This window comes from Sporothrix brasiliensis (assembly GCF_000820605.1).
Source record: "Sporothrix brasiliensis 5110 chromosome Unknown Cont19, whole genome shotgun sequence".
NCBI lineage: Eukaryota > Fungi > Ascomycota > Sordariomycetes > Ophiostomatales > Ophiostomataceae > Sporothrix > Sporothrix brasiliensis.
In genome coordinates this window covers 818,012-838,133 of record NW_024467138.1, presented here as the reverse complement: position 1 = coordinate 838,133, position 20,122 = coordinate 818,012, and the positions used below count along the sequence as shown (strand labels likewise).

The 20,122-nt window shown below is 53.6% G+C and overlaps 7 protein-coding genes across 7 annotated transcripts; 5 read left to right on the top strand and 2 right to left on the bottom strand.

The window, feature by feature from the left end:
- Positions 1 to 1,211: 1,211 nt before the first annotated feature.
- Positions 1,212 to 2,820, bottom strand: SPBR_00504 (COP9 signalosome complex subunit 12; the record flags this gene model as incomplete). Its single annotated transcript, XM_040758823.1, has 4 exons — positions 1,212 to 1,295; positions 1,388 to 1,799; positions 1,858 to 1,919; positions 1,987 to 2,820. The coding sequence occupies 4 exons, from the start codon at positions 2,818 to 2,820 to the stop codon at positions 1,212 to 1,214; spliced, it is 1,392 nt and encodes a 463-aa protein (XP_040618063.1).
- An 849-nt stretch (positions 2,821 to 3,669) lies between these two features.
- Positions 3,670 to 4,806, top strand: SPBR_00756 (60S ribosomal protein l20; the record flags this gene model as incomplete). Its single annotated transcript, XM_040759075.1, has 3 exons — positions 3,670 to 4,003; positions 4,204 to 4,388; positions 4,471 to 4,806. 3 exons carry the CDS (start codon positions 3,670 to 3,672, stop codon positions 4,804 to 4,806), a joined length of 855 nt encoding a protein of 284 aa, XP_040618062.1.
- A 1,149-nt stretch (positions 4,807 to 5,955) lies between these two features.
- Positions 5,956 to 6,768, top strand: SPBR_00944 (uncharacterized protein; the record flags this gene model as incomplete). Its single annotated transcript, XM_040759263.1, has 1 exon — positions 5,956 to 6,768. One exon carries the CDS (start codon positions 5,956 to 5,958, stop codon positions 6,766 to 6,768), a length of 813 nt encoding a protein of 270 aa, XP_040618061.1.
- Positions 6,769 to 8,389: 1,621 nt separating this feature from the next.
- On the top strand, positions 8,390 to 10,833 carry SPBR_09025 (uncharacterized protein; the record flags this gene model as incomplete). Its single annotated transcript, XM_040767151.1, has 3 exons — positions 8,390 to 8,524; positions 8,672 to 8,759; positions 8,828 to 10,833. 3 exons carry the CDS (start codon positions 8,390 to 8,392, stop codon positions 10,831 to 10,833), a joined length of 2,229 nt encoding a protein of 742 aa, XP_040618060.1.
- A 4,827-nt stretch (positions 10,834 to 15,660) lies between these two features.
- On the top strand, positions 15,661 to 16,884 carry SPBR_00710 (uncharacterized protein; the record flags this gene model as incomplete). The annotated part of the gene is made up of 1 exon (XM_040759029.1): positions 15,661 to 16,884. The coding sequence occupies one exon, from the start codon at positions 15,661 to 15,663 to the stop codon at positions 16,882 to 16,884; it is 1,224 nt and encodes a 407-aa protein (XP_040618059.1).
- A 921-nt stretch (positions 16,885 to 17,805) lies between these two features.
- Positions 17,806 to 19,385, bottom strand: SPBR_00515 (histone acetyltransferase; the record flags this gene model as incomplete). The annotated part of the gene is made up of 2 exons (XM_040758834.1): positions 17,806 to 19,265; positions 19,334 to 19,385. The coding sequence occupies 2 exons, from the start codon at positions 19,383 to 19,385 to the stop codon at positions 17,806 to 17,808; spliced, it is 1,512 nt and encodes a 503-aa protein (XP_040618058.1).
- A 441-nt stretch (positions 19,386 to 19,826) lies between these two features.
- SPBR_01154 (uncharacterized protein) lies at positions 19,827 to 20,098 on the top strand (the record flags this gene model as incomplete). Its single annotated transcript, XM_040759471.1, has 2 exons — positions 19,827 to 19,965; positions 20,025 to 20,098. 2 exons carry the CDS (start codon positions 19,827 to 19,829, stop codon positions 20,096 to 20,098), a joined length of 213 nt encoding a protein of 70 aa, XP_040618057.1.
- Positions 20,099 to 20,122: the final 24 nt, after the last annotated feature.

The following is a 20,122-nucleotide window of genomic DNA, read 5'->3' as shown; positions in this document are numbered from 1 at the left end:
AGTGGGAAAGAAGACCCGATGTGAGCATCGGAAGCTTTTACTTCGGAAACTGTTGATCGGCAAAGAACCCTCCAATATCCGACGATGGCGTTGCCAGAAATCAGCCCCGACTCGGAAGAAAACCCTTCAGGTACAGCTGGATAGGAGACAGCAAGAAGAACAATTATGGGGAAAGAGAACCATGAAAAGTGTAATGTTAAATAAGACAAGCACCACACATTCAACTCGGCATGTGAACCCCAACAGGGGCCAGATGAGGAAGGGCTTGTCACTCTTTTTTCGTCGTGCATATGCGGTGATGGTCTATCTGCATAAAATGGGCCCGCCTACGGAAAACAAGCAAATGCTCGATACTGGGGGCAGACGTTCCCTTTTTGTCAGTCAACGGTTGCCTCTCTATTCTTCTTGACCAACAACATCTTACCATTTCGTCATCACTGTCGCCCACGTACTCACATCATTCACAACGGCGCCAGAGACAACGGAACGACGGATGTGACGGGGTGATGGGACGAGAAGTGGACGAAAAAGGGAAACAAATGTTACTGGTAGAGACAAGGTGTAGGGAGACAATCCAGAAAGTTTCAATGTATGGAAGGTAAAAGTCAAATAAATAAAATGACTTTTTCATTCACTCCTATTTTGTAAATTTGATTTTTCTTCAGCAAAAAATAAATGTTAAATTAAAGCTCTATTCAACGTATCTGATTAATTATTCATGTGCTTTTGGAGAGCAGAACAAAGGTTTATATTATCCCTTAAACGCTTAAATTTATATAACGTGAACATTATGACAGCCCATCTCGTGATGCCTTTCGCGTCTTGTAACGCTGCCTTTAGTGACGGCACATTGACTCGTCCTGCCAGTCGCCTATTCCACCTAGCCCCCATAGAACCACTCAACTACAACCTGACCCAGATGGACTTCTCACTGTTTCATAGTCTTTGCATCTGGATCTTTCACCATTCATGGATATGATTGAGTATAGCCACCTACAAATACACCAACGTCATGGTGCGTCGCAAGAAAACCAATACGCTTCGCTTCATCTATAATAATGCAATGAGAAAATGGCCCAGGGGAAACAAATAAAAAGGATATTAACGTGAAAGAATAGAACGCCGTATGAAGACATCGAGGACCGCATGAAATAGCTCGTTTTTCGGCAAATCATATACCATAAGAACATAGAGTAACCGTTTCGCCACGTCTAAACACCCGTCCCAGGGAAAGCTTCAGCCTTGCTCAGCACGACAATGCCCCGTTCGTGGTGAATGTAGCCTTTCATGAAATTCTGATGACAGTTAGCACGGACAATGGGAGTTGAAAAAAGAGAGTTGGAGAGAGGGCGAGAGACACGGAGGGAGGATAGTGATATAAACCAACCTTGTAAATCATATTGGCCAGCAGGCACTCCACCTCATCCATATCGAGGTCTGTCTGCTTCATCGCCCACAGACCCGCCGTAAAGTGCGAAATGGGTACCCGCGTCTTGCGCAATGGCGCCTTGCCCGGTTCCGTGGCCTCCTCGAAGCCACCCGCAATAAATACCTTGCGCAGCAGGTTGCGCAAGCAAATGTCGCGCCCGCGTTCGACCGTCAGGTAAATGCGCAGCTTGATGAAGTCTTCCTCGTTGTCGTGCAGGACTTGACTAAAGGCTTCGAGGTCGCCCTTCTTTATGCTGGCCGAGAGGGGCCCAAATAGTTTCTGGAGTTTGGGGTAGGGCGCCAGCAGTTGTTTGCTGGGCAGGGCGTGAGAGGTGATGAGATGGCAAGGAATGAGGTAGGTGAGGATTTGTCTACACGGTGTTAGTGACAACAAGTCGACTGGAAGGGAAAGGACCGTCGCCTGCATACTCTTTGTTTCTTGTGGCGTGCGTGTAGCATAGCTCGTAGGCTTCTGTAAGGTGTTTCTCTGCCTGCAATGTGTCAGCCTCGGCTATTGTCTTGGTTTGGGGCGCGCACAAGTCCAAGAGCGCGCCGTACCTCTGCATAGTTTTCTTCGAGAAAGTATACGACACCCTCGTAGTACTTGAAGGTCACTCGCTGCGACCGGGGAAACTTGTCCAGCCCGGGCATGTCGCCCTTATACGCCGTCAGCGCCCGCAGAATGTTGCGCGACAGACTGGCCGAGTTGAGCTTGAAGTACGTCTTGAACAACAGGTTGATGAGCCCGTAGATACCCCACTTGCGCGAGTGGACCAGGTCCTGCGTCCGGTCGCTCAGACACAGCTGGAACAGCCGGTTCAGTTGCCGCGCGCAGTCCTCGAGCTGCTGGTTCTTCTCGCTGTCCGCGTCAAAATCGTCCTGGAAGGCCGCCTCGCCGACAAATGCCGGGCCAGTGGCAGAGCTCGACGCGTTGGCCCGCTCCTCGTCGGCCCGCACGGCAAAGATGCGCAGGTGGTTGCCCACGACGTACAAGCACGGAACCGTCCACGCCTCGAAGCCGTGGTTCGTGTAGCCGCGGTGCACGGCGTTGATCACATCTTTCCAGGCCTCATATACCCTCGTCCAGGTAGACACTGGGCCACTGCCGCGGCCGTTTTGCTCGTCTTCAACAAGCAGAATCTGCCCTAATGCCTTCCAGTAAGCATAGTACACCTCCGTCCAGCCCATTACCTCGGCATGTCCGAGGCCATCGCTGTTGTTCTGGATCTTGCGCTTGATCACAGCCTTGGCATCATGATGGTTGGCTCCATTGCAAATGTTCCGCAACCGGTACGGGTCGTCGGCCGGCGCCACAGGGGACAGTGTTAATGAGAGTTCGCTGCCGTTGTACCGCTGCATGGCCTGCCCAAACTCTCGGAATAGCTTGTCCATGTTGACTGTATACAGCTTACAGCTCACAGATCGCTGCTGGCCGCCTGTTATGTTCTCACTGTCTTCAGGCGCAGTGAATGGGTAGCTTTGCCCGGCAAATGCTCCAAGCTAAGAGGTTAAATTTTGGCGACTTTGGCGAGAAATTGCCCTGATGTATCTCGTAATCTGTGATCCGTAGTCCGTGATCTCAGCCAGTTGCGTCGTCTGGAGTCAGCTTGAGGACAGGGCATCAACACAGTGCACGACTGTGTATCCCACCTTCCAACGCCTGTCAATTAGAGCTTCGAGCTCTTATGCGCATGATTGGCTAGCTTAATCAGCATGGTATCCACTGTTAGAGTGGCTTTGCTGAGTCGAAATGAGCCTCTTTTTAGACCCACTTATTTACCGGACACGGATCATAAGTTAGTCCGACGCACAACTTTGTCTGTCCTTTTGCGCCCACTAATGGTTTTCAAGCCCCAGAAAAATTCGGCAGCGTCCAATGAACACCACCAAAGGGCGGTCCACTGTGGTCTGGTTTTACCCTGCAGAAGAGAGAAACCCAAGAAGGGAAAAAAATTGCACAGGCACGCCCCTCTCCCTCGGAAACCAAGACCACCAAATTTTCGACGACACCAAAGCGTTTAGGAAAATTATTTTTAAGGTGAGAGACTACTCGGACCTTTCCCTTGCCATTCCATCCCATCAACGACGACACTCTTTTTGATCTTTACTGACATCCATTTTCTCTGCAAAGATGGGTAAGAACAAGTCTATAAAACCTCTACTTACGTGCACGTTTCTTTGACGGCTTTTTTCTTTCGATCCGACCTGTGTTTGCCCTGTGCCGCGACGGGAGACGACGAGATGTTGGGAGACACGGACGACAAGGACAACATCGACGAGCGAACCCGGAAACACTTGAAGAGGGGCCACGATTGCGGGACGGACGTGCTGGGCGACACGAGGGCAACATACTGCCGGCGGAACCTTGAACATGCCGTTGCAGTTTTTGGCCGTCGACGATTTTGGCCATCGGGAGATTTGGGCCTGATGGCATCCGTGATCGATTTGTCGACAGTTTGGCGACGCGACATGGATCTGTGGAGGATTCGAGCGGATTTGGAGCGATCCGAGTTTCGTCATGCGACCACTGCCATGGCCGACGTCGAAATTCTCATTCGCACCTTGCCTCGAATCCGTTCCTCGGTCAAACGACAGCAGTCTCACACCTCAACCGTTCCTCTCTCCTCGACAACGACAGTCATTTCCCGTCTTTGTCCACCCACACAACGTTGGCCCCGTCGCGCAGTGCAAGGACGAACTGAATCGAAAGAAGCTGGATAGAACGTTGCAGTGCTGTGATGTGCAGGACAGAATTGCTGACAATCTCCTCTGCAGGCCGTCTTCATGAGTACCAGGTCATTGGCCGGCATCTGCCGACCGAGACCAACCCGTCTCCCGCTCTGTACCGCATGCGCATCTTCGCCCCGAACACGGTCGTTGCCAAGTCCCGGTTCTGGTACTTCCTTCGCGGCCTGAAGAAGGTTAAGAAGGCCACCGGTGAGATCGTTGCCGTCAACGAGGTATGTGCAACTGGGAGCGATGGCCGCGTAGCCGTGACAACAATACAACTCGCCCCGACACAGCACTAACACGCTCCACCAGATCTCCGAGAAGCACCCCCTGAAGGTCAAGAACTTTGGCATCTGGCTCCGTTACGACTCGCGGTCTGGCACGCACAACATGTACAAGGAGTACCGCGAGCTGTCCAGAACCGCTGCCGTCGAGTCCCTGTACTCGGACATGGCCGCCCGCCACCGCGCCCGTTTCCGGTCGATCCACATCCTGCGCGTTGTCGAGATTGAGAAGGGCGAGGATGTCAAGCGCCCATACATCAAGCAGCTCATCACCAAGAACCTGAGCTTCCCCCTGCCCCACCGCGTCCCCAAGATCCCGACCAAGAAGATTTTCAGCGCAAAGCGCCCTGCCACGTTTGCTTAATTTGCGTAGAAGAGACGGGGAGAAAGAAAGTTGGAGAGCACTGTATCTCGAAATTTCCATGTCCCTTTTTTTACTCCATCTTAGTTCTCTTTTTTGTCCTTTTACGGACCCCTGGCGGAGTTGTGCGTGTTTTTGGGCTGAAAACAAAACCACCGAAAGACTGTCAAAGTTGAAGCGGAAGGAAAATAAAACATTTCAAACCTCTTTTTACAGCACAAAAAGGTCAAAAAGACAATGGGACACCGACAATGAAAACAAAAGCTGGGTTTTTGACGACGTGCTGTTAACATTGTGTTGGGCGATTGGGTGGTTTTTCTCAAGGGTGTTTCTCTCTATTTCGGCCACGGGACATTATGGTTCTTTAGCATTCACTTTCTTTTTTTCTGTCCTGACGTCTCCGTGCGGAAACAGGCGGAAAACAAGAGAGTTGTGAAAACGAATAAAAACAATAAAAAGCTATTTAAAAATGAGGATTGTCAACCTGTGATTGTGTTTTGTAGTCCGTTTGTTGTCGAGAAATACATCTCCAAGTCGGCCCTTTTCAGCTGATAACCCGATAGCCAAGACGCCACTATGAGGCGGTGGACGCTCCGGGGCTGACGATGCCATCCGGACTCCACGATCACGGTCGGGTTATTCGTACGGATGGGGGCGGCGCGGCATGTCCAAGCCCAATGTGCGGCGATGTATTACGCCCGATGCATGAATATTCCTATTGTGCAGGGATATTGCGAAGAAATGAGTCAGAGGCACGCGAACGGCTGCACTTTCCACTCCATTCAGTCACTCGGCGCTGGCTTGGGCGTAGTTTGGGGCCGGCACTTGCCAAACTAGGAAGCTGAGACGGGCAAGCGCGGAGGCCTGGACCGCACCTTTGACGCTCGATCTGCCAGCCACATCACATACATGCGACGTATAAAGCGTCTACTTTTAAAGAGTTCACATAACGTAGTACCACCCAGCAAGCAACTTCGTGTCGGGGAATTTTATTTGAAATAATGACCAAACCTACGACATATTAGAAGCACATTTTCCGCAAGTTGAAAACGAGTTCGTGTCTAAATCGTCGCAGTTGCCTTTTGCTACGTGACATTCTTTCTATAAACAAGAGGAAGACATAGGCACGGAACAAACCGACCAGCTGCCAGAATGACACACGTTACCGACGGCTCCAAGGTCTTTGAGGACTGGGTGACCGTCCTCGCCACACTGCCCGCGCTCCCGTTGCCGCTCAACAGCCAGCGCGTCGCCTTTGAAACGGAGCGTCTCATCATCCGCCCGCCTGTCGAGGAAGACCTTGCCGCCTTGCACGAGCTGCGCACCCAACCCGAGGTCATGGCCAACACCAGACGCGGCCTCTTGGACGACGACCTCGAGTTCACCCGCGACCGCCTCACCCCTTTTCTACCGCCCGGCGACGCCAAAACATACAACTGCGTCATCTGCCTACGCGAGGCGGGGGACAACAAGCTGGTCGGCATGGGCGGCGTCCACAATTTCACCGGTGGGTTCGGATGGCCCGAGTTGGGCTACATGTTCCGCAAGGAGTGCTGGGGCAAAGGCTATGCCACTGAGTTTGTCCGTGGTTTTCTGCAGCTGTACTCGGCGTTGCCGCGCACTTCAACACCGGTACCGGTGCGGGTCGCGCGAGCCTCACTGCCTCCGGAGCTGGCAGCCAAGGCGGGCCCTGGATCCAAGGAGATGGTCGACGAAAGCTCCAACAGCCCGGCGGCATTGGCGTCCACGGTGACGGCAGACACGGTGGTGGTTGAAGAGATCCTGATGGCGATTATAGCGGATTACAACAAGGGGAGTCTGGGGGTTGCCGGCAAGGCAGGGTTTGAAAAGGTCTTCCAGTTCTCGGAGGAGGACAATCGGAAGCCCGGGACGGGCATCCAGATTTTTGTGCACTTTCTGCAGTACTTTCCCGGACGGAAGACACTATCAACTGTTGAAGCTTGAGAATGAAACACCCGCTCCATGAATGGATTTTGAATCTAGATCTGCACCTCGGCGTTTTTTTAGAGAGAGGGGGATTGGGGGCTGTGTTCGTCCTGTTTGTACATGACGAAAGATGGAGATGACTGGTGGCTTTTGTAGACCATATTGATAATATGTTCCGCAGCGTCCTGAAGCTGCCTCCGGAATATTCTTTCCACAACGCGCGTTTCTTGAGTGGAAAAGGGGAAGGATATGCATACGTCTCACTGCACCAGACTCACTGTCTCCTGAACACAGCTTCATGCTTCAGTTGTACAGCACCTCTCCTTGCGATAATCCCTGTTCTTGGCTGATGACCTGTAGTATCCCGCGTCATATGGCCGAAGAAGCACAAATACAACAAGGAATGGCGGAACTCAGAATTTGTATTACTCTTGAGGGCTACCAAAGCCATTAACCTTCAAACATGAGGCCGTCGGAGGCCAACTGCTCCAACTGCTCACCGCCCCAGTTGCGGCCTGTTGCCAAACTGCCACACAACTGAGAAAGCGTGCAATAGCTGCCTTGGTTGTGGAGCAACAGGCGGTTTTCGGCCACAGCTCGCCTACCAACTTCACTAGTCGCACTTGATGTCGCAGAAGGGGTTAGCACTGCCGCGGGATATTGCGTGCACTAATGAAGTCAAATCTCATGTGTTCCTGAAGTTGGTGGTATGGCGGCGATTCATTCACTACACGTCAGCGGACCGCTCCAGGACACTGGCACTTGTTAGAGCAGTTTTCCCGCACCGCCTGGTCTGACCGCCCAGCCGCTGCCAACCACGAAACATCATGTCATCTTCGCCTCACCCTCCCATCGTCAATTTCTTGGTGTAAAAGTGTATCCTCCTGCCTCCTCGAACCTTGTTCCTCGTAGCTCACCTTCCAGGCACTGAATCTATGTCCATATGGGTTCTTGGCGCATTTGCATCACTTGTGCCGTTCCTGTCAGGCCAGGGCATATGTGCGCAGTTTCCCCTCTCTTACTCGGTTTCCCCACCTTTCTCGTGCTTCTCAGCCGTTTGTCGTGCTTGGCCATCTGCTGTCTTCCTCGTGCGTGTCAGCTTACACTCAACTTGCACTCAATCCTTGCAGCTGTTCGCAGACCCTCTTTTCTGCCTACTGGGCCTTCTTTCCCTTTTTCGATTTGCTACCATCGAATTTCTGAAAAGAGAAGGAAACAAACGGGGCCTTGTTTGTTCTCATGCATGTCGTAAACCTTGGGCGCTCTTTCCCTCCTGGGCAGCATGTTCGTGCCTGCTTCATCCGTTGCTCATGCCCTCCAGCCCCCCAAGGTGCCTTCCCGCAGCACCAGATGCTGTGGCTGCCTGCATGCACTGCAAGCCTCCATTTTGCATCTGACCAACAGCCTACCACTCGACGAATGAGCTGACTGTGCCGCGCCTGCCTTTTTATCTGATTCGGTCCTTGATAGAATATCACCAGGCTGGTCTTCCGTTTTCTGCTCGTCTACTCCCCCTCTCTCTGTCTCCCGTCACTTTTCTGTTTTCCTCTTTCTCTTCCACATCCATGTCATCCCATCGCGTATCGAGCGCCTCCCCACTGCCGTTGTCGCCGACGCCGCCGTTGTTGCACCCTGCATAATGGCGACCGCCTCACCGCCGCCGAATCCAGACGCGCCGCCCGATCCCAAAACTTACTATGGCTACCTCTTCCAGCCCGACAAGGCGCCGACGCCGTTGTTCGACATGTTCTTGCGTGCAATGGCCCAGCATATTGTAGGAAACCTAGACTCTGCCTCCTCCTCCTCCTCCTTCTTCTTCCTTTTGTTTTGTGTTGGTTGTTGTGATTGCAGCGCTGCGTGCTAGTCTAGACCACCACCGGACTAGGAGCTCATATTGACAAAGCTTTGCGCACTTATCCAGATCGACAACATTGGCGACAAAACAGACAAGACGTTGTCGCCGCCTAAGCTAGCTGCCTTTTACAAGGCCGTTGGCCACAACTACGATTGTAAGTGCGCTCCTGCACTCCGAATACACAATCTGAACACTTACAGCTAATCTTCTCGTCACTCATAGCTCTCTTTGTCGACTCACCGCACCAGTCCATTTCCTTCATCTGGCAGATCACCGGCTGCCAGCACTCTCTCCAGCCAACTGCCGACGACTTCGCCCCGCCTTCGATCCCTGCCCTCACTCCCAAAGGATTCGTTCGCTGGCAGTCTGTTGAGACGCTGCTTGGCCCTGACGTCCATGTGCCATTGCTGCAGCGTGTCGCGAAAGAATGGGGTCTCGTGAACCCGGACACCGGGAAGCCGTTCCCCACCGACCTCCCAAAGGAGGCCTTGCCCTCCTTGCCTGATGCGGAGGTCGAGAAATGGCACGACCAGTGCGCAAACAAGCTGCAGCGTGAAGCTACCATGGCCGACAAGGACGACCCGCCGTCACCCAAGACCACGACGAAACCTATCTTTACCGAGAGCACGTATTACTACTCACGTTCTCGAGCAGGCCCCCGGCCGAGCTCTCCCCCGCCGAAAGCACGGGGCGTCAGCCCGCATGGCAGCCCCGAAAACCCAGGAGACTTAAATGCGCGAGCGTTTTCGTTCAACCACGCTCCACCTCGCTATGTGCCGTCAGGCATGTCAGCGGCTGCCACAGCGGCCGCAACATTTGCCACGGCTGCTGCCGCTGCAAAATGGACTCGGCATGTCCGACTTTCCCCACCAGAAGATGACCGGCGCAACACACGCCGACGGAGCTTCTCAGACTACCCGCCAGCTGCTGGGCCTGGCGGAGCCAAGATGCGGACACATTCACCTCCGATCCACTCTAAAAGTCAGATGAATATGGGTGGCACTTATGTACACCGGCCACGGCGCCACAGCCAACCGCACCACCACTCTTCATCGAGTGACTCAAGCGACGACGGCGACGATGAGTTACCATCCATAAGAGCTAGAAACGCCCGCCGGTCTCGCCGGCCCGACGATCCGCCTGTTATCTCTGTGCGCCGGATGTACGCTCCACAGGGCCCAACAGTCCTCCCCGACACCTTCCCGCCGGGGTCCATGCCATCGGGCAAGAGGGAGAGCTCGTCCAGTGGCGCCGACCGAAGACGGACGGAAGAGCGTATTCCAATGCCGCCTCAGGGCCGTTCACCACATCGATCTCCCCATCGCAACGATGAGTCTCGGCCAAGGCTTTTTGGTGCCGCAAGCGACATACGTGATAAGCTCTCGACCGTACTACCAAACGGCATTCTCGGCGCAGTCTCGAAACCAGAGCGGCCGCGCAGTGCATCACGGTCACAGCCCCGCAACGTCGGTCTGGGCGCCGTTCCACTTCGGTATTCAAAAGAGAGCTTGCAAGGTTCACGCCTCGCGGGCCGGAGCTGGTCGTACGACTCGGATGAAGGTGATGATGGGTCGGTTGGAGGCGATCGACGGCCCCCAAGAGACAAGGACAGGGATCCGCGCGACCGTGACCGCGATCACGAGCACGACCGTGATCGGGCGCTGCGACGGGATCAAGACGACGACAGAGACTTTATGGGCCGCCGCGACCGTGAACGGGATCGCAACCGTGGCGACCACGTTGAGCGCCGCCATCGGTCACATGAGAAAGACCGTGATCGGGACCGTGATCGGGACCGTGATCGGGACCGTGATCGAGAGCGGGAGCGAGAGCGGGAGCGGGAGCGGGATCGAGATCGAGATCGAGATCGAGATCGTGACCGTGATGTGCGAGACCGTGGCCGAGACCGCGACATGAACCACCGTGAGCGTGACCGAGACCGCGGAGACCGGGACCGGGATGCAGTGTACATACTTGACCGCGGATCGCGTGATACACTACGGGAGAAGAAAAAAGCGAAAAGCCAGGACCGAAGCCGGGACAGAGAGCCGCGGGACCGTGATCTTGACCGGGGCGACCGCGACGACGACCGAGACCGCGACTACCGGAGCAGCCGGCGTGACCGCGACAGGGACCGAGACCGAGACAGAGAGCGTGATCGCCACCCGTTGCGGTCGGAGCCTCTCAAGCGGCCTATCAGCGCCGTAGATATAGACCGGGAGCGGTAACTTGGCACTGAAAAGACCGCGCTTCGGTCTCTCTGTTGCCTAGTCTAGGCAAATTACGAACATTTGGATGATGTTATTTGGATTGTTGAAATTTTATTTTATTTTTTGGTTTGTCACTTTGCACTTTGCACTCTTCTTCTTGGACATATCACCTTTACGATTATACGAATCCCGGCACAAACACACGTTGTATTTTTCTTTTTTGATTTCTCTGCCAGCTTGATCCATGACTATACGACTCTTTTTTTGTTTGAAATTTCATTACGCACTTCTTTTGGCTTTTAGTACATGTAAAGCCGCTCTCAAAATTTACCAGACACTTGGTAGCTTCATTTTATGCCATCATTGGATACCGTGCTCTGTGTCTACTTTTTGTTTGGTCGTGTCGCGGGCCGCCCGCGCTGGCACCGTCCGGGCCAGTACGCACTGTGAACGCGTGTATTGATTTCGTACATCACCGGTCCTGCCTGCGCGGCCACCATCCAGGCCGTGCCCAATTGTTTTGTAGCAATTCCGGGAGCCTGGTTGAGCCACGTACATGCCAGCCACCGAACTCCCCCGCCGGGTCCGTCCTGGCGTGCCATATATCTGCTGTCTCTGCTTGGTTACGGGCAAAACGCGTCCTCTAGTTCATTCATGCTGCCGGGGCCCAGGCAGACGCGCTTTGGCGGTCGATCGTGAGCTCGGCCCCGTGAAAAGCAGTCGACAGGGTGTTCAGATCCGGCCACGCCAATGGGAGGGCGAAAGCACGGACGGACAAATGTGAACAACATGTGAAGGGTGAACTGAAAATGAAAAGAGCAGGGAATGCAATGTGGCCCGTATGAAGCCCCCTCCCGTGCCATTCAAAAAAACCCGGCCGGAATTGATTGTCAAGTCCTGCATGAAAAGAACAAAAAGCGATCCGGCCTGTCATATTCGCAGCGCATCCTCCCCTTTCTTGGTTTTACAATACTTACTCTCATCAATACGATTGATTGCAGCGGTGTCAAAACGTAGTAGATTTTTCTTAGCGTTTGACTCTTACAAAAGAGGCGGATGAGACATGCCACTCGATCGCATAAGCAGAGAGCCGCTTTGTGGAATGTGCACTTTTTAGAGATGCATCGCCGGCCAGCCCTTCTGTTTGCGGGGCGCATGGCAGCACCTTGCATATCTTTCCAGAAAAGATCTCATCTTAGCACCATGAGCTTGGCGCATGCAGATGAAAGGAAAGAGAAAAAAGAAGAAGAAAAAAAGCCGCTTTGAGGCCGTCGATGGTGGCCCTGTTCTTGTTCCTGTTCCTTTTGTTTTTTTTTTTTTTTTTTTTTTTGGCATATTCACTCGGGCCTCGCCAACAGGTCGCTCACCAACAGCAGGCCACCGAGACAGGCGACCCAACATGGGCATGGGATCGCAAAGTAAGGGACAAGAGGAACGTACGAAGCAGGCCAAGATTGGGGGCCATTCCTTTGATTTTGATTGCCACACCTGGTCTCTTTTTCTGGCCAGTGCTTATGAGTTGTTTTGTAGACTTGGCTTTTATGTGGACCATTGAATCGCTGGGCGCATTGCATTCGATTTGTCGGTTTCGTTCGGAAATTTCCAAATGTTCTCTTCGATTCTGACCATCTTCACCACCCGATACTTTTGCGAATGACTCGTCAGCAAGCTGCCGAAGTTCGCCAGTGTTCCAAGAAGCGTCAAGGCGCATCGGATGACAACACCCCAGTGAAAGACCCAATGGCTTGCTTCTGGACTTGATCCTGCCATTTTGACCCGCACATTATCACCATGCGGCCGCCTGGAGAGACCCAAAAAGAAACCACAAGACCAAGCGACCAGGTCCGACTCTGGAAACCCGCGCTGCGAGCTCTGATTTGCTCGTCCGCATACGACGACAGTCGTTCTCAGTCGAGTGCTGCGCCTGTTCCAGCCAACCACGTCCATTCTCCTCTCTTCTCCTCACTGCGAGAGACCCATTCCGGCCGGCCTAATGCTTGGGAGGCTGGGAAGATGCGACATGCTTGCAGGCAATGTATCTCGGAGGGGGCACCAGCTGTATACAATATAGACACGACGTGCACTGTATGAGCTGAATGGAAGGTTACCCGACCCTCGGCGTCCGTTTTCTGTTAGACGCAAACAGGAGAGCAAAGTAAGACGGGCACTTCTGCATATCATTCATGGTATTCCGTACTCTGGGCACCCCACTGTAACCTTCTTGGGCCGAATGAAGACACACAGCGAGGGATCCAAACGTGAAAAGAGAAAGAAAAGAAGAGTGCAGGGAGCTGTGGGGGCCAGTTGGTGGGTGTGGCGGTCCTGGGTCGTTTGCTCCATTTCTTTCACTCTTCTCCCACTTCGTGATTGCATCCCATCCTCTTTGTGACATTGTGACATGTCTCTGTCATGTATCTCCGATAATAAACTGGGTGGCTCAGGCCATCCTTCTTCGTCTTCTTTCCCCCCCCTTTATTTTGTGCTCTTTCTCTCTTCCTTACTTTCCTTATTTCTTAGAATGGGCGATTTGGTTCGTTGTTCCCTTGTCTGTCGGTCACTCCTTCCCAACTCGTAACTTATCACCTTGGCTGCCGCTCTTCTTCTGCCCCTCCTCGCACTACTAGCCCCAGTCCTCTTACACGGCGTGATGCTTAGCCCAGCGGGTCCCGCCCAGCCAACACTCACGCCAGTCCGTTAGTCGTGACCACAGACGGACAGCGGAGAAAGAGACGAACGCGGACGACGTCGTAGCTGTGATGGCTTTGCAGATGCGCGTTCGGTGTGGTGTGGACTGTGTCCGTGCCGATGTATCTGTTTCTCTTTTGTGTGGCTTCGCTCCTTCTCTTTTCTCCGCCCGTACTGCCGTACCTGCCGTAATTGTACTGTAGTCACTTGATAGGCTATCGTATCAAGGGGTGTGCGCCATCCCAAGCTTGTGCATCCACATACGAGGGGCAGGGCGAGGAAGGAGCGACAGGGACAACCAGAGCATGAGAGGGGGGCACAAAGGCAAGAGGAACAAGAGGACGACAGATCCAGTTTTCCGTTGGCCTGCAGGCCGGGCACAACGTCCGTAGAAAGGAAAGGGAAAAGAAGCAAAAATGAAAAGGGCAAAAAAAGAAAAACATGTCAGGCCAGGCCCAGGGCAGGCCGGGCCAACTTGACCCAGGCCGCCGGCCTGAGAAACCGACCCAAGATGCGCTTTCCTCTTTTGTTACCGCTCCCAGCTCTCGTCTTTCCTTTTGCTCCCTTTGTTCCTTCCTTGGACGACATGAAAGGTACAACAAAAAGGGCCCATGCCACATCTTCCACAAGGATGCTCTTTCTCGATTCGGTTCTCGTCCTTGTTGCGCCGTAACTCCTATTTCTCCTTCGTCTCGTCCTCTCGTTTTTCTCCCCTTCTTCTTTCAGTTTGCCACAGCTAATATCATCATCGCATATCCGGCCACACTACCAGACAACAAGGCCGCGACAACAATAACACGCAAGCCTATTCAGACTACCTGGCCCATTCACGCCTCCTGTCCACGACCTCCTTCCTCCCCCGCTTACTGAATGGTTCGAGCCAAACCTAGGCCAAACCCAAAGCTGGACGCCGTGTCGTCACTTGTCTTATAAGTTTCGCCTAGGCTCCCGCGCAACCCCGTCACATCCGCACACACGCCGCGCATTTGCTGTTGTTGTCGTCGTGTTTCTATCTGCCTCCGCCACGCTCTGGTCGCTGTCGACCATTTTTGGATTTCGCTTCTTTTTTGGATCGTATTTATATACCTTGACACAACCCACTCTCGAGATTTTAACACACACGCTCTCTCTCCCCAATCTCCCCCATCTTCGACCCATCATAACAGGTCGCTCACTTCGCACTTGCACAACCACTCATCGCCATTTCCATGCCGCTACAATAAGGCTTTTGCGCCGCCTTACCAGTTAGCACGCTCGTGGACCAACGGCCAACAGACGCTCTGTCACTCATCAACACTCAACACATCAATACATATTGTTTTGCTCCAGGTCACCAGCTGCACACACCTGGCGTTCGTCGCTCGTCCGTCGCTAGTCGTCCATCACCTGTCGCTCGTTGCCCGAGCTCTGGCAGCCTAACCAAAGAGCCTTGGCTGGCTGACGCCTCCTGTGACAGAGACAGACACCGAACGCCCGTCCTCTTTCTCTTGCAACCCCACTCTCTTTGTGCAGAGTATTACAGAATACGGTGTACAGAGTACGAGAAACGAAAACGTTGCGCATTTCGCAGCTGCTGGTTTTCTGCTCGCCCCATTTCGCTCTCGGTTTCCACGCCCGCGTGCACTTACACCGTTCCGTTGGCGTTAGCTCAGCCCATCGAAGTAGTGTCCACGGCTGCCCGGGACAAGCCAAACAGCATCCTTCACGCAACAGCGTCACTGGCCACCAACCAGAGGAACGGAGACGCAGAAATACGGCAAAACGACGAAACCAAAAAGCAGGGCGAGCAAGGGATACAAAAGAAGAAAAAAAGTGGCGATCGCTTTGCAGTCCCATCGATACTCTCGCAACCCGAGCAAAACGCAAAGCGTTCCGACTTTCTGGCTTTGGCCCTGTTCCAAAATTCACCGCTCTTTGAATTAGATGGGATTGCGGCCAAACACCTCACATACACACACACGACGATACGACACTCAGCTGTCAACTGCGCGAAATTTCCTTTCTGCTTGGTTCAGGAACGATACCTCACTTTTTGGTCACTTTATTTTCTCGTTCTTGCGTTCTTCTTCTCTTGTTATCCTGTGTTTTCAGTTCTGCCACTTCTCTTTCTCTCACTCAACTTACTCCATACACAACCTCATCCCCCGCGTCTCGCACACAATGAAGCGCCCTGCGATCGACCAGCTTGTGTACGAGTACATACTTCCACGGCCGAAGGCGTCCGACCCGCCCAACTTCGCTGGCCTACTTACTCGCTTTCTTGTTTTTGAGGTGCGCCAAGAAGTCCATTCCTTCTACGGCCACCTGGACACACAGGAAGCCAAGTACCCCGGTCTCGACTACTGCAACTCGATTCACCGCATCCGCTTAAGCCGCTGGCCATGGCATCGCCGCCTCTTCCGGGCTTTTGACGCTCTGCGTCTCACGCCCTCCGAGATTGCAAATCTGACAAAGTGGGAAGGCACCCGCTGGGCCAAGGAGCGCTACGAAAAAGAGCAGAACATCACCATTCTCGACACGGCTGCCGACGGGATGCCCGACTACCGCCACGTCGAGACCAAGAACTGGGTAGACGAGCAACCGTACGGCATCGACAACTATATGACATTGCTTGCCAGCTCGCACCCGGCCATGGTGTACGCGAGACGAGAGCAGCAAGCTGACGAATGCCTGCTCAGCGCACCAGAAACTGACCCCTCGCATTCACAAGTCGCCATGCTGCGAGGAGCACTGCCAGCCGTAGCCGGCTTCACCATAATCCAGAGTCATGACCAGGACGAGGACGAGGACGAAAACGTCGACCAGGACGAGGCGATGAATGACGTCGAAAGCGGCAACCAGGACGATAGCGACGACGGTGTCGTCACGCAGAGTATCGGACTTCGGCTTAATGAGCGGCTGAGAGAGCGCGTGGCCGCCCATAACGCGGGCGACACCTCACAACCACTGGACGAGGACTGGGAGCAATGGCTTAAAAACGCCCTTGAAACTGGAAACCTTAATATGGTGGCCCAGCACACCGACCTGCCGTTTGTGCACTCGCGGTACACGGCCCACGCCTCCACAGCACCAAGCACCAGCCCGAACGCGCCCGACACAAGTGCCACTCACGGCAACCAGCTGTCGTACTCCAACATTGTTCCATCGGAGATTCTTGACTCGGCGCGGCAAGGAAATTGGAGCGAGATCCCCGAATTTCTTCACGACGTTTTGCGTCAGACGGTCGAGGCTGAAGCTTACGCGGACGAGATGCCCGACCGTATGGAAACCCTGCCCACAGGTACTTCTGCCGACGCCGCCTCCTCGACGTCATCGGGTAGGGCCCGTGAGAGAACCACATCGTGGCGTCGGACATATTCTGATTTGCGGCTTCCAGGCCAGTGAGCCGAAGGTGCACGGTGCACCTTGTCGACGAGGCCTCAACTATCTTTCTTACTCTTGTTTCTTTTGTCTTGCATTCGTGAACACTCAGTCGTTAGATTCCCCTTGTGATTTTCTATCCCTTTAGGACTTATCCACTGGCCCATTTTCGTTTTACTTGGGGGCCCTGGCGTTGGTTTTCACCAGAACTGCCTTGAATGTCAGTCTCATTGTTTTCAGCATGGAGTTTTGTATTTCCCTTCTTTTAACTCAACGGCCTCGTTTTATCCGGGTTTGACTTACTCCTCTTTTTGCTCACTCGCATGCCTCTTATTCCCCATTGTTGTTTATCTTTGTTGTACACGGATCTTTGATAAACGCCAACCATTATCCCTCTCAGGTTCTTTGCATGTCCTCTCTTTGTCCCGTTGGATTTTGCTTTAAGGTTATCCTATTCTTTTTTTCTGCCGTGCGGTGTTCCTTTGCACCTTGGATAGCACACTTCTGGATTCTGGTTTTGTCATTCCAAGAGGAAAAATTAGCTTTGAAATTGCATTTTGTTCAACATTGTCTACGACATCGTCAGGTGAAGCAGTGTTGTAGGGTTTTCGTGCATGCTGCTTTGTATAGTTTGGATTCTATTTTCATATTTTTGGGTTGAAATGTTACAAAATGCAAAATGCCAGCCTAGTAAAACGCCGCCTATCCTATCCATCCACCCATCCCACCAAAATGATGCGGCCATGCACATGTGTCTCCTTACACGGCTGGGTATAAAGCCTCGTTCTCCCGATTTGATGACCGCGCAGTGATGCAAAGTAGTAAATGATAATTAAACAACGCGCGCTCAGAACATGCCCGTATGCAAAAGAAACAAAGGCAAAAAGGAAAGAATAATGTACAGAAAAAAAAAGAAGAGTGGGGGAAGCAAACAGCACAGGACAATTACGGATCCAGATGGGACCATTCCGGAATGGCTTTGATCTGCTGCCACATAAACTTCTCCAGCTTGTTGGCCGACTTGGTGTAGGGCGTGTTCTCGCTGTTGTACTTGCGGCAGTTGTTGAAGATGAGCTTGGCGTCGTGGATAAAGTCCTCGGGCGTGGCGTACTGGTCGGCTTCCAGCTTGGACTCCATTGTGCTCAGGTCCATGGGCTCCTTGATCACGTCGTAGTAGTCGGCGACATCGTCGCGGCTGACCGGGACCAAGAACGGCCACGCGCTCTGGTGGTTCTGCAGGTCGTTGAGCAGGTGCAGCAGCTGGTTGTAGTTGGGGCCATGCCGCGGCTGCCGCGCCAGCTCGTCCATGTCGGGCGACCACCCGGACGCGCGGATCGCGTCGACCGTCAGTGGGTCGATGGGCCGTACACCGTCCGGCCCCGGCTTCCACTCTTTGGGCGGCTGGTGCACAATGTGCGACCGCGAGAAGGCGCGGACCTTGGCCTGCACGCATTCGCGCTGCTTCAGCATCATGCGGCCCATTTCGAGGTACCGGATCCGCGGCAGCATCGTGCACTGCATAATCGTGCCGCCCTCGTAGTCTTTGATGTAGCCCATCCAAATGGACCGGTCGAGCGTCACCTCTTTCGTGAACCCTTGCTTCTTGAAGTAGCCAATAGCATAGTTGTCGGCGTAGGTCAGAAAGTGCATCACAGGACTCGTGGCTTTGACGTAGTCCTTGAGGTGCGACATGAGGTGCGCGCCGTAGCCCTTGACCTGCTGGTCGGACGAGATGGCGCAAAAGACGATTTCAGCAAACTTGCGATCGCGAAAGGGGCGGTACGTGATGCCGCCGACGACCTCGAGCGGCTTCTTGACAATGGCAATCGACAAGTGGGTGCGGTCGTACACAAGGCGCGCAATGTAGTCTTTGGGCATTTTCGGCAGCTGCTTTTGGAAGATGCACTTGAGACCCGTCAGGATAATAAAGCTATCCTTGGCGCCATCGTTGTTGACAACGCGGAACTCGATCTCGCCGTTGCGTTCTTCGATGACGGCGGGCTTTTCGGGGAACGGGATGGGCTTCATCTCGACCGGTGCGGGCGGTTTCTTTTCTGTGCTGTCGCCGTCGTCTGCGGTGGCGTCTATCTTGTCGTCTTCGTTTGTGTCGTCGCCATCCTTATCGGCCGCATCGCCGTCCTCTTTCTGCTCGTCGGTGTCCATGGCCTCGTCACCGGCCAGAGCGCTGGTATCAGCGCCGTTCTCGACTTCGGACTTTGGTGCATCATTGCTGTCGTCGTCGTCGTCGTCGTCGTCGTTGTCGGCGAACTTTGCTTTCGAGTCTGCTGCGGACTCAATCGAGTCGGCCACCTCGTTCACACCAGCCGCTTCGGTCGAGTCGCTGCGCTTGATCCGCTTTGCTTCGGACGGTGACGTCGGTGCTTCGCTTGCTTTGCGCTTGGCATCTAAAACGACTCAATGATCAGCAAGTGAGGGAAAGAGGGACGGAATGACAATCAGTTTGTGCTCATACTCTCTTCCACGTTGGGGACGGTGTCTGCCGTCTCTAATTCTGATGACTCCATGGTTGGTTGTGTCGGAACTGATGGCGGTTGAGCGCCTGATTTCTGACATTGCGGTTAAAGCTTGTGAAAATGAAAGATACAGCTGGGTGGCGTAGAGAGCAACGCCCCTCAACGGTTGCATGACTAACCACATCACGTGGAGCTTTTTAACACTTCCACGAATACGAAATGGAAGGAACATGGACTCAAATGCGCTAATCCACTTTTGGACGTAACGTGTACTTTCCCATTCAAGCCGCGCCGCGCATTGAAGCTACCGTTGCTCTAATTGACCATTGGCCTCTTTCCCCTGGCGAGCTTCGTCACATTGACCTCGACCTCAACCTCGACTTTACATTCCCAACATCATCCTCGCATTCGCCCTCCCACGTCGGCCGACTTCTCACGTTCTTCAACGCGCCTTCTCTCCATACCCTCTCGCGACCCACCACATCCAAATACATGGATTCTTCGCTTCATGAGCTCTGGCAAACTGCGTCAGGCAGTCCCTTCAATCCTACTATCGGCAAGGGAAGCCAGTTCCTCGTGGGGTTCTCACTGCTGGTCCTTGGTCTTGGCCTGACGGGCAGCTTTCTGCTCAGTATGTTGACCAAGTATGATGGATTTGTGGCCCTGCAACACCAGCTAACAAATCTCCAGACCGGACACTCGCCAGCATCAGCTATCTCGGCCTCCCTGCGTCGTTGGCGGTTGCGTACGTTTCGAGCACATGACGATTGGCTCCGTAACCCTACCTT